At 39.9% G+C, this 13,485-nt stretch overlaps 1 protein-coding gene across 2 annotated transcripts in view; it reads right to left on the bottom strand.

The window, feature by feature from the left end:
* Positions 1 to 1,295: 1,295 nt before the first annotated feature.
* igsf9bb (immunoglobulin superfamily, member 9Bb) overlaps positions 1,296 to 13,485 on the bottom strand; it is a 132,772-nt gene continuing 120,582 nt past the window's right edge. For both annotated transcript variants that reach the window (XM_026183244.2, XM_026183245.2), the window contains exons 19-20: positions 3,300 to 3,427; positions 1,296 to 2,061 (exon numbers count right to left, since the gene is read on the bottom strand). In XM_026183244.2, coding sequence (XP_026039029.2) covers positions 1,847 to 2,061; positions 3,300 to 3,427 — 343 coding nt within the window. In that variant the 3' untranslated portion in view covers positions 1,296 to 1,846. The remainder of the gene's footprint in view (positions 2,062 to 3,299; positions 3,428 to 13,485) is intronic.

Below are 13,485 nucleotides of genomic sequence, written 5' to 3'. Positions count from 1 at the left end.
TGAAAATACAGCAAAAACATTCGGCTCACTGTGTGTGACCTTCAGTGCCACACAGCGTTTTCTTGGAGCATAGATAGAGTCTCAACAAATGACAAGCACATAAATAGAAACCGGACAAAAGAAGCAGATATAAAAAACACAAATAAAAAACAAACATTAAATAAAGTTTGACACAAATGAAACAGACAAAGATTAAGGCCAAATAAAGCCAGTGTTTTATGCCCTCCTAAATAAATATGAAGCAAAATTGTAAGTATACACACACACACACACACACACACACACACACACACACACACACACGTGTATGTATATATATATATATATATATATATATATATATATATATATATATATATATATATATATATATATATATATATATATATATATATATATATATATATGTGTGTATCTGAAATGGCACAAAATCCCTAAAGTTGTTTCTTTCTGTTCACTGAATTGTTTTGGCATAAATTTCAGAAGTGGATTTGCAGCCCTCTATGCTAACTAAAGTAGAAGAAGTGAAATGTAAAGGAAGAGACAGGACGTGGACAAGATTTTGCTCCAGTGCAAACCGTTCTCAGATGTAAAAAGCTGGAATTAAAATTAAAATTAAAAATAATTGGAGCAACTGTATAACTTCATAAAAAACTAAATAGAAATCACAATATTTTTTGTTATTAAAAAGCCACATTTGAGGGTGCCAGATTTTTTGTAATATTATGTGGAATGAAGACGAGACCTGTTTGGTTCCCATCTGTCAGTGAAAAACTACACAGAGTGAAGATTAGGCCGAGTACAGTAAAGCTAAAGGTAATGTTTCTGTTTCCTTTTACCACAAGCCCTTTTCCTGCTCATTCAGCACAGAGCAGAAAAAAGCTGATGAGTAAAGATGTGAATCTTTCTTGAACAGATAAAACTATGTGTTCAGTGTTTGCACAGTTGGAAACAAATATAAAAACAGGTACATAAAAAAAGCAACAATAATGAAAAGATGAGTAAAAAGGCTAGTTTGTTGTCCTGGCTGATCCAGGTGGTTGTGTGGTCTCGTGTCCTGTGCTCTGAGGTATACTTGGTAGGAAGTGAGAACACCCATATTTGTGAGGCGAGTTTCTCGGCAGATAAGAGATGCTGCTGGCGGAGAGAGGTTCTTATAGAAGGTGCTGTAAACGGAGACCCGCAGGATGGGGAGAGAGGATTGGCTCAGCACAAGAAACAGGACCCGAGGCTGGAGGGAATGTTAAAATTAAGAATATGAAGACTGGAGTAGGAAAATAGTCGTTACGAAAATCAGCAAAATGGTTGGCTGTATTTATTCTAGTTAATGATTTTGCACTGGAGTAAAATTTTGGACAAATGTGTCAGTTATCACTTAAATCTTTAGAGCTCTAAACATTTTTTTAAATGGAATACTACTTGATGTAAGAACAGAAGATTGCTGTGCCTTTGGGTCTCCAAAGCAGGACGTCAAATAATCCAAAATTTGGGGGAGGAAATGCCTCAAAACCACAATTCCAATCAAAGATGGCATTAATCTGATTTTTTTTTAAACAAAAACATATGTGTGGCTTCTGATAATAATTCTCTTAATCTGCTTTTTTTTGAAGAAATTGAGACTTGTCAAGGTTAATTCATGAACACAGCAGAATGCTTACTAATGCAAACTAAACTGACCAAGGGGTGCAGCTGTGGAATAAACCAAATCTGAATGCTGAAATTTTGTGCCACTCCCCTTTGTAGGTAATAAACTGCGACAATTCTAGTGAAAGTATTCTTTTTTCTTTCAGCTGAGCTAGTGCAGTGTCATTTTGGAAAGGGGAGCTGTATTGCACAGCTGTGACTTTCAGAGGAGGGTGGCATGGTCTAGGTCTGTGTTGTCCATGCTAGCCAAAATAGCTTTCTGGTCCTCCTGAATTGGACGACGGTAAAGCAGAGCAGAAAAGCGAATATATGGGTCATGGAGAATGGGCCGTTTCTTCTTTTTGCGGAGGTAGAGAGCTTCTTCGGGCTGGAGTACCTGAGAGGTGTAGGCCTGCTGGGTCTGAGAGGTGGAGACACCTGGAGGCAAAGAGACGAACAGCCAGGTCATAGCCACCAGAACTCAAGGTGGAAATGCTGTTCCGACACTTTCCCTGAAATGATGCTTTGCTTCTGGGCAGGAGTAGATCAACTCCATGAAGCACCCACAAGTCCAGTTTTTCTGTAATATAGTATGAATCTTGAGCCAGCAGGCAGTCAGTTAATTTTAATAACTGGAAACAGTGATTTTTACTTTTACAATGACGACAAAATCCACTATACCTGCATCTGTTATACCTCATTTAAACTAAACATTAAAAACTAAAATATATCTCCATATACAACCTGTAAGTTCATGCACAACGTATGCCAGGCCATAAGTGCTGCTAAGTCAGATCATATAACACGGTCAAAAGCCTGCCTTTTTTTATTACAGTGTAAGCATTTTATGCTATGCTGTTTGGACTTACACTATTCTAAGCTAAGGAGGCTCTAGCAATGAGAATGCTCCCTAAGATGACACTTTGAGCTTGTTGCATAAACGTCACCAACTCTCTGCTGTGCAGTAACTCCAAACCTCTGGCATTAACATCAGCACAAAAACTGCAGCAGTTTCTAGAAGCAAAGAGCTCTCATGTTTAATGTGTGGATGTCCCAGTACTCTTTTCCATATAATGTAAATTATGATATGTCAGTTGGCTTTTTGGTGCATATATTTTCATCTTCAACATTCAACTCTATTACTGTGCTGTACTCTGTTTTTGTTAAAATATTTGAATTTTTAGGGAACTCGAGTGGTCAAGCAATAAGCTAGCATACTTCTCAACCACTTGAGTCCCACTTTTCATAAAAAGCAGATCTTGATTGCAACATCTGACGGAACAGGATGTAATTTGTTTTCAGTGATGCCTCACTGTTTGCTTTTGGGAGTGTTTGGACTCGGAAACACTCCCAACACCTCCATTTGTCAAAAGTCTACAAGTTTAGTTTAAGAAGAAAATTCATTTTTAAGGACCTTGTGTTGTCTGGGGTAATGTTTCATGATTTTTGGAGGGGGGGTGTTACACTTTCTCCTTTAAGGTGGTATTCTAACGCACTGCCCTGCACATTAAAATGATGCTGGAATGTGACAGGAAAGGCTCCTGACCAAATGCCAGCTGGTGATGAGCTTCAAAATGCCATGCTTGACAATCTTCTGAAAATGGCAGCAGGTCATTTCACTATAGAGACCTCAACAGTGGAGAAAATGAGAACAAATATTTAATGGTGGTTCACACCTGCTTTCTTTCTGGTCTTGGAGTTATTGTTGTTCATAGTCATCTTCTTGGCCTTTTTAATACGTTGGTATCTCAGTGCATCGATCCTCTCAGACCCTGAAAGGGCACTCTGCGCACCTCGACGTTTTCTGAATAAAGAAGAGAGAAAGAGGAAAAAAGGGGTAACTCCAGGCTAAACGTGGTCAGTGAACTGTATTTCTGCACTACGGAGCGCAACACAACCCACACAATCTCAGAACAGCACTGCTCGTGCTAAGCAAGAGGTGCAGCACATTGCCAAAGGATCAATGTGAGACACCTATTGAGGCTTACCCAAGCTTTGCAATAAGAAAACCATGTGATTATGACTACTATAACCTTATACATCATCTGGATTTACTATGAAATTTTTTCACTAAATAAAATCCAGATTTCATTAAGTATTATGCACCTTGAAATTTCTGGGGCATTGAAGATATTTTGCTCAAATTGATCCAAACAATTTTCATCCAAAGAAAAACAGAGTATTTCACAACTCCTGAAGCTATCTATTGATCCCATTGGCTAGATTAGGTCAGTGAGAAAAGTTCCACTTAAAAAGACTTGCACTGTTGGTTTCAGAGGAACTGTTTCCAAAATGAAGATTACTAAATGCTCTTTCCAATTCATAAGTCTGCAGATTTGAATGTTTACTCTAATTAGTAAGGCATTTCTCTCTGAAAATAACAGATACAAATGTTTCCTTGGCGTGAAGTACATTTTTCGCAGCTGTTCATCACTTCCCTCCCATTCACAGAGGCACATGTGACAAGGCAGCCCCCAGATTTCTGCCACAAGCACGCGCTTAATTCTCTCAAGGCACAGAAAACAATATGCTTTACAGAGAGGCCATCTTCCCACCGTGGCTGCAGAGAGAAACCGAATGCTGTTAGTAGAGGGGAAGAATCACAGCTGAGCAACAAAGCATCATCAATATGTGTTCATAGACATGGATACTGTCTACAATGGGCTTCACCATGCTGACAGGGGGAGAGATGGCGGGAGGGGAAAATGACTACTTGGGAACAGTCACATAATGAAAAATAAGCCAAAGAAAAGCGAAGCACCAGGACAACAAATGTAACAAGAATTTATCCATATAATTGTTTCTGTTTTGAAACGGAAGAGCAATATTTAGCGATAGCATGCATGGCAGTTTGCACATGGAACACGACTTTAAAGGGGAATACATTCAAAAGCACTTCATTGGGCAGGTAACTCAAAGATTAAGGGGAACCTCAACCCTCCCTGGTTGCCCCACTTTTATAAAACATTGGTTCTTTAGAAGAAAAAGAAGTGCAGAAGCTGCTTTGGCAGGGCACTTGTGTCACATGGCAGTGAGAACTGTTCTGCAGTCCACTTACAAGTGCAATTGTATACTTACAGGAGATGAATTGATTCATGCTCTCTACAGATGCTTTATGTAGAGGATTAGGGCCATGTGTCCACCAGGATTTTGTCCTAATTTATATAGAGATGCTCGTGGGAAGTGCTGGTCGTGGCTATCGTTACGCTATAGCTCTTAAAAACTTTCTAGGAATCTAGTGCAATTTTATTAAAAGCTAAAATACATTTTAAATTACTTTGAGCTCCGAAGTTTAAACGCGCAACAATTTCATCACTGCCAAGAACATGCAACAGCACTGTCTGCTTCATTTTTAAAGCAAAAACAAAAACAACCACAAGAAAACACAGTTGTCAACTATTCCTCCCAGTGGACACACAGCTTCAGGTGACATCACAACGCCAATCTTACAAAATATTTTATTGCCTTCAAAATATTTTCAATTGGGGTCGTACAGTATAAGCATCTGTTATTTAGAAATGGCAGAATGTGTCACGCTTGAGGAGAATGCTAAAAGCATGTTTACAAAGTGATCTGAGGACAGACAGTGTCTATGCGGAGGAAAGAAAAGGCCCACGCAGTCACTGTTTTTATCGAGTCGCTCAGTGCCAAAGAGACAAAACACCAAAATCAACCTGTATGGTTTTTTTAAAGTAACAATTATTTTTGCATGCCACTGGACAAAAGCTAACCCTCTAAATTCATACACAACTTTAGGCAGAAGAAGACCAGCCTGTAAAAATGGAATGATTCAACCAAGTATAACAGATATATTTAAACTGAAGATCAAATTTTAATACAAATGGCTAAACAAAATAGTCCGTCTTAGCTTATTTTGAACTAGCTCATTTTATATTAACTAGACTTAAACTTGGGCTGATGCAGTGGGATCATATTACTAGTAACAAGTATGTCTGTTATATTCTCAATTATACAAAACACTTCCTACCATGAATCTACTTCTGTTAAAGCTTTTAATAGTGTTTCACACCAGTTTGCATATTGGTGGGGTAAAAGTTCTGTGACATCATTTATGACCCCAGGTATGTATGTACACACACACACACACACACACACACACACACACACACACACACACACACACACACATATCTTTATGCCTGGGAGCTTGCAGGTTCCTGTGCAGTATCTTTGCTGTTCCTAGGACTGTACTCTTCTTGACAGAGACCTCAGGTGTTGTTTCTGGGATCTGCTGGAATCACCTGGCCAGTGTGGGGGTCACTGCCCCAGGTCCCTCAGTTACTACGGGGGCAACTGTTGCCTTCATCCTCCACACCCTCCTTCTTTAGCACTTTTCTCAGCCCTTGGTTTTTCTCAAACGTCCAGTCTTCTTTTTTGCTGTCAGTTGGTATAGCTACATCTATTACTGCTGCCTTCTTCCTCTGATTGTCCACCACTTCTCTGTCTGGTTGGTTGATCGTGAGCAGTTTTTCTGCATCTGAAAGTCCCACAGGATCTTCGCTCTGTCATTCTCAACCACCCAGGGGTGTGTGTCCCAATTTCGGGACTTCCATGCCGTACTCCGCACAGCTGTTCCTGTACACAGACACTTGGTTAGACCTCAGCCTCTATCGATCTTGTACTTAGAGCTTGTTCCTGTGTGGCCATGATTAGTTCCACTGCGCTGTCTTTCAGTCCAGCTTCATCTAGCTCAGTGGTTCTCAAACTTTTCACAATGACTACCACCTCATAAAATACATGGCTCTTAAAGCACCGCCCTTATGACCGACATTAAAGTACAGTAGCAGGCCTATTTAACACCATATACAGTTTACCAGAGACAATTTTATTTCTTATATGAATGTTATTTATTTTAACTGTCATAAACAGGATGTGACTAGTGACAATAATAACAACTGTACTGCAACCGTATAATGTATGAACCCTAAACTGCTCTGCGTTTATTAAGGCTGTTGTGGTTTTAACATGTTTTCATGCTTTGTATCTTGTTCTATTTAATGTGAACAAGCCCCTAAAAAGATCACTGTTGGCCTCTCTTGGTTTTTATTACCACTATTCATTTTAATGCTTAATTTTTAAAACCTTACGATGTAACTACAGCCCAGCCCATGCAGCAGTAAATTAATGACTAACCTCGTATTGTGGATGGATTATCTCAGTAGTTCTCCTGACTGAAGTTTGGTCCGTTTACAGCATCCTGCCATGCGATTGCATTTCTCCCTAACCATCAGGAACCCTCACGTTAACTTTTATCGAGTGGAAAAAAGTTAGCGTTCATCCTCCAGCTTCACTGTGTTTATGTTATGCTAACATAGCTGTGTCGCTAGCGATCACATAGTACATCATTATATACCAGCTAGTCCAACTTCAGTAACCCTACAAACGTCACTGCTGTTTAGTTTTCTGTCTTCATTTATGTCGGAAGTGATAGCAGAGCTGTACGTTTGAATTTTTTCAGAAATCCCTGAATCAGAACATGGTACATTATTTAATCTTAATCATGTCAGTCACGTCTTCTAGCTGCCTGTGGAACATACCATGCAGGAGTCTGTCCTTCCATTATGCTGCCCATCTTCCTCCTCTTAATTCTTCAGTTTATGCTGCCGGAGATATTCACTAAGCACATGACTGGCTGTGGCTATCTTCCTGATGTACTTATCAATGTTTGTTGCTTCATCCTGGATAGTGGTTTGGACAGTCACTAGTCCTCAGGCTCCTTCCTTTTGCTTAGCATATTGTCTCAGGGTGCTGGACTTGGGGTGAAACCCTTTATGCATCGTAAAGAACTTTCTTGTCTTGATGTCAGTGGGTTCTCTCTTCCTCTTTTGCCGGCTTATTATCCCAGCAGGATAAAACTGGTAAGGCTTACGTGTTGACTGCCAGGACTTGTTCTTCCCATTCAGCAGACTGCTCAGGACTTGCCTTACTCTCTGAAGGTATTTGGGGCTTTCCAAGTGGCCTCTTCATGGTTCCCATTCAGGATCCAAGGTACTTGTAGCTATCCTTGATGTCTGCAATGCCGCCTTCTGGTAGTTCATTACCCTCAGCTTTACTTTTTTGACTTTCTTCCCTCTCTGTGTTACCATCTAACTACATTTCTCTCCAGTCTGATGTTGTTCTTTTTTTTTAACCATGACAGACATACTTGGAGTAGCAAGATTTTCTGCAAAAACAATTGCAAAAGCTTTGACGGAGATAATTTGGCTAATGCCAAATTGATAAACTGGCTCAAATGAATGATTGTCAACATCAGAACATGAAGATTATCAAATTTCAGACTATTTTGATACACTATTGTGTACATGAATCCTTCCCATAGAGGTGGGCCCTTAAGGAGGTGATCAGGATATTTCTGCGATGCATCTGCAATGTGTGCCCAGAGCACAGGTTGCATTGCAAATTGTGTTTGAAAGACAAAGCAGTGTCACCTTGCACAGAACCTCACTGCTATTACTTTATTTTATATTATCTGTTATCTTTCCATAATTAGATAAGTAATTTCTTTCAGATATGTCAGCAATCCAAACATTTTCAAGTCGTTCTTTACAAAATATTTTCTACATTACACATCTACATACAAGATTGTTTTTAATTAATGAAGCACCTATCAATGGAATTGATCAAATATGAAAGAACGCCCCAAATGTGGCTCTACCGGACTGTAGATTGTTGTTGATCAAAGCATTATAGGCTGAGTTCAACATTTTGGTGTTAAAATGATACTACCATCTAGGTATAGATCAGTCCCTCAAACATAACATGTTAAATGTATTATTTTCTATTTTTATTGAAGCAAAGACAATTTGTTTTGCAGGGAAGTGTCAGAGGAGGATGCTAAATAAACTGTGCAGGTGTAATTTTTGTTTTTAACTCCTTTTGCAAAGAAACAATAAAAAATATACAGTAAGATAAAGAAACGAGCATACGTATAAAAAATGGAAATCACTTTTTAAAAAGTCCTGTTTCCAATATGTCAGGGTCATGTCCTTACTTCGTATATTTAGATGCTAAAATAGCTTTGTGACTTGAGGGTTAATTAGATTGCTTTAAACTGGACTTAATTTCACCTTTAATGTAGCCTGATTGTTTTAAGGCATCTTATCAAGTAGAATTCCCTTACTGCCTTGGTATTCAGATTTTCTTGTCACAGGGAATACTTTAAGTAACTAAATTATTCCTGTTAACTAAGTCTACACAGGAAGTGATTTGCTTTCCAGGCATCACTTTGAAGCTGACAGGTGGTTGCTAGTTGATAATCCGGACTCCAGCTGAATAGGCAACCTTCTTCAGCTAGTAAGTTGAGAAAAGATCATTTTGGGTCCTGACATTTCTTTTCTTTTTTTTCAGTCTTGTGGTGAGACAAACTTGGGAACTGGCCAAAAAGGCAGAGTACAGCTACACTCTGAGCAATACTGATACATAAGAAATTTGACAAAAACAACCAGCTCACAAGAGACAGCTGAACATAAACTATGGTTAATCCATCCATCCCAAAAGCCAAGCAGTTAGCAGTGTGCTCTGCTTTGTCTTCTTGACATAGTGAAAAATGAGTAACAATTTCGTACGCCAGCTGGCGGTAGCTGGTAGGCATACCAAAATGCACAAAAATAATTGGATCGGGCACCGTAAGGTGAGTAAAGCAAAATAAGCAGGTCTTGTTCTGGACATCTTGAAATGAATTCTGATATCGCCATTATTTGCTGATGAGTGCTAACTACATGAACTACTGGATCATGGATTCAGTATGGATTCAGATTTCTTCCTGCTGCTGCAGCTCTTGCTTTGTTTTGTTTTAAACGTGCTGATAAATGTATTATTCTTGCTCACTGTGATTTATATGAAGGTGAAAAAGCTCCTTTTTGTTTTATATGTTTTGTTTTTTTTTGGCATATGATCTTTGCAAGGCAGAATCTTTGCAAGGCAATCCTGCTGACGGTTCTACTACCCGGAGCAAGGAAACTATAACAATTCAGAAAATAACCAGGAATGTGAGGTATTTGGAAAATAATATAAACAAGCTTGGTTAACTGCTTAAGACTCAAACGAAGCACACTGAGAGTAGTCTGAAGCACTTAATGAAGTTACGTTTAGTCAAACCTTGCCAGATCCCCTTGCCTGCCTTCAGGTCTGTTGGCAGGACAGCAACATCTATCTGAGTAGTAAGAAGAAATGTGGAGGGACTGCATTAGTTAGGCCTGCACTTGTCATGTTGCAGGAGGGAGGTGTTTCTGTGATCTGAAAATTGAATTCTTAGCTGTGGGAATTCATCAATATTATGTGCCAATGGAATTTTACATTGTTGATACTATTTTAATCTAAATTGAATCAACACACTGTTTGGGTTCCTCTACCAGCTAATAAAAAAGTCATTCAAATGACTGTGGCTGTGGTGAATGGCTATGGATAATTCATGGATCCTGGCCAACCTCTGAACTACTTGCTGTACATGCAACTGAACAGTTTCGTAACACGTTTGTACTCATCTGCCACAAAGACCAGTATAGAAAAATTAGTTTTGTTTCAGCAAAAGCAATCACTGAATTTTTAAGTCTTTTGACAAGAATATGTACTAGTTGGAATCACTAAGTGATATGATAGGAGATTACATTGTCATACACAATAATGTGTGGTATCCCAATACAAAAGTCCACTTGGAATGACCACATGACATTGAATAACTACACACATGTGTGGAAGTTACTGATCTTTGTATGTCTGGATATCTTTCTTCTTCAGTATTGCAGACATTGTGATTTATTATAAACTAAATGTTGTGTTTTGAACATTCTAAGTGTTCAGTTTGAGTATACAGTGGTCCCTCGCTATAACGCGGTTCACTTTTTGCGGCCTCGCTGTTTCGTGGATTTGTTTTGTGTGTGTGTGCAATTTTGCATGCTTTTTTTTTTTTTTTTTTTTTTACAGTGCATTGTGTTCCATGTCCTGATCAGTTGTAGACCAGTGTCAATCAATCTCCTCCGTGCCGTGTCTCCTGTCTCCTTGTGTAATGTGTTTAACTTGTCAAATTTACATAAATCTTCGATTGCTAGCAGTGTGACTCTGAAGTGCTGTACTGTATGTTTGTACGTTTTCTCCCCAACAAACACAACAATGTCGACGAAACGTTTTGCACCGTCAAAGGCACCTGCAGTAGCACGTAAAAGGCAGAGGACGATGCTAACCATTGCACAAAAAGTTGGACTTCTGGACATGCTAAAGAAAGGTAGAAGTTACCGTATTTTTTGGACCATAAAGCACACCGAATTATGGTAAATGGCCTGTATTTGTATAGCGCTTTACTAATCCCTAAGGACCCCAAAGCGCTTTACACAACCAGTCATCCACCCATTCACACACTGGTGATGGCAAGCTACATTGTAGCCACAGCCACCCTGGGGCACACTGACAGAGGCGAGCGAGGCTGCCGGACACTGGCACCACCGGGCCCTCTGACCACCACCAGTAGGCAACGGGTGAAGTGTCTTGCCCAAGGACACAACGACCGAGACTGTCCAAGCTGGGGTCGAACCGGCAACCTTCCGATTACAAGGTGAACTCCCAACTCTTGAGCCACGATCGCCCGTTGAGGCGCATTAAACAAAACAAAACAGTCAGATAAGTCAAACAACTCATGCTTCTTGCTTCCTCTACTTCTGTACCATTGATTCATTGAATTCATGTTGAATTCTCTGGCAGCTGCTCTATTCCCATGTTCTGGACCTGAAAACAGGGTTTGATCTTTGGTTTCATTCTATAATACTGGAATTATTTTTCTACGAAGGTTTGAACTTTGAGGGTGTTTAAACAAGAGAGAAAAGTGTACAAAGTGTGTAGTGAGGGGTTTTACAGCCTTAAAACATCTATAATAACTTTAAAAAATAAAGTTGGCTACTTCGCAGATTTCACCTATCGCGGGTTATTTTTAGAACGTAACTCCTGCGATAAATAAGGGACCACTGTAGCCCAGTTCAATCTTTACCAAAAGCTACCCATAAATGTATTTCTAATAACAAAGCTTGATTCACTGGCTGGGACCACATCCTCATAAGTTTGACAGCATTTCTAGTAGATAATGGCAGATGATGTGATCATGAATTGGGGCTGTGGCTTGGGAAGGCCTCAGAGAGAACTGGCAGCAGCTCCCGGGCCAGGCAGATCCCCATGTACTAATGAGTAGTTAAATCATTGTAAAAGGGAGGGGGTGCGGGTGGGGCGCAAAAACGAGAACAAACAGCTTGTAGAGAACCGGAAGGGACATGTATGGACGTTTGGCCCCACTTCTGAAATCCAGATAAATTATCTTGAATAAGAGTTCAGCGGCATGAGGAAGAGCAGTCCCCACACAGTCTTTAGCGGTATATTTCAGTGATACAACAGAACAAGATTCCCACATTACAGAGAGGGAGAAGCTGTAATAGATGGAACAGATGTTCTGGAGAACTTTTTGAATAAAATTCTTCGCTTTGCTTGATTCTTGACTTTTTCTAGTATTATACTACTACTGGTGTAGAGGGTTTCTTGAGGTGCTGACGTATTGTTCAGGGGAAGACTGCATCATGTCAAAATAAATGGCTATAGGGCTATGAAAACATCAGAGTTGTTGCACACACAACAACCAATATGGTGACCATTAATGAGGGTTAAAGGCATACTCATAGATGCTGACCCATTACTTAGCCAAGCGAACTTAACCCCTTTAATGCACTTAGTTCAGTGTATTTTACTCATGTGACTTTTGCATACCATGCCCGAAAAACATGAGCTGCGTGCAGTTCAGCTGGACTCGAGCATACGACATGGTACTGTGTCCCGGGCTGCAAGACCTGTCTCAACTCAGGTACAAAAGGCCTAAAAACATTAACTATTACTACTGCTGGAGTGTGCTTTTCAAAAGTATGTGTGTGTGTGTGTGTGTGTGTGTGTGTGTGTGTGTGTGTGTGTGTGTGTGTGTGTGTGTGTAGGTGTGTGTGTAGGTGTGTGTGTCAAAAAAACAGAAAGGATAAGTGAAATGTACTTGGACCATCAAGCATTGTATAAGTGCCAGCTGATTTTTGCTGAAGTAATTTGGTTAAGGTTATATGTAGTGACGTAAATAAAAACTTTTAAATGTTTTCATGAGATATATACACTAAGGATATATCCATCTGTGATTTGGTATCCTTAACAGATTAACAGGGTTAACGTTTTTGTGATTGTGGTCAGTTAGCAAACAACTCAAGCATGAAAACATGTTGGTGAGACATTTCTGACCTGATCTATTATCTTACAGATGGCATATGCATATCAGTCAGAATGCATAATGTACTTAAGACTGCAGAACTTAAAATGCATAGCCACTTTGACATAAAGGGAAAAAAAGAAAGAACTGAAATCAGCTACATGTGTTGACTGAAGTAAGGAACAACTCAAAGACTCAAAGGCTTGTATTCCCCTTTAAAGGACGAGGTGATCAAAAAAGTCCCACCTGCTAACCCCCCCCTTTCAGACATGGATCCAACCCTTACCTATTGCGGTGTAGAGGACCTGGTCACAACAACGCTGCCCAGATAGCTGAGATCAATCAAAAACAAAGCAGGTAAGACTCCAGGAGCCATCAAGAACCACCACACTGCCCCTACTTGATAATGATGGAGACATTGCAGTACATGAGAAGCGGACAGGCCCTGTGACACACTTTGCCCAACAACCTTCCCTTGGTAGTCAGACCTGGATGACCTGAAGGCGTTTAAGGGAGTTGGGGAGGCGTGGGTTATAGAATCGGGGAGGAAAGTAGAGTAGGAAAAAAAATCTGAAAGATTGGACAGCAAGGGAGAATTGGTCATGCAATCAAGTTACTAAGGCTGA

The sequence above is a fragment of the Astatotilapia calliptera genome, chromosome 10, assembly GCF_964374335.1.
Source record: "Astatotilapia calliptera chromosome 10, fAstCal68.1, whole genome shotgun sequence".
Classification (NCBI taxonomy): domain Eukaryota; kingdom Metazoa; phylum Chordata; class Actinopteri; order Cichliformes; family Cichlidae; genus Astatotilapia; species Astatotilapia calliptera.
Note: the sequence above shows the minus strand (reverse complement) of the source record. Positions and strands in the feature narration are given on the sequence as shown.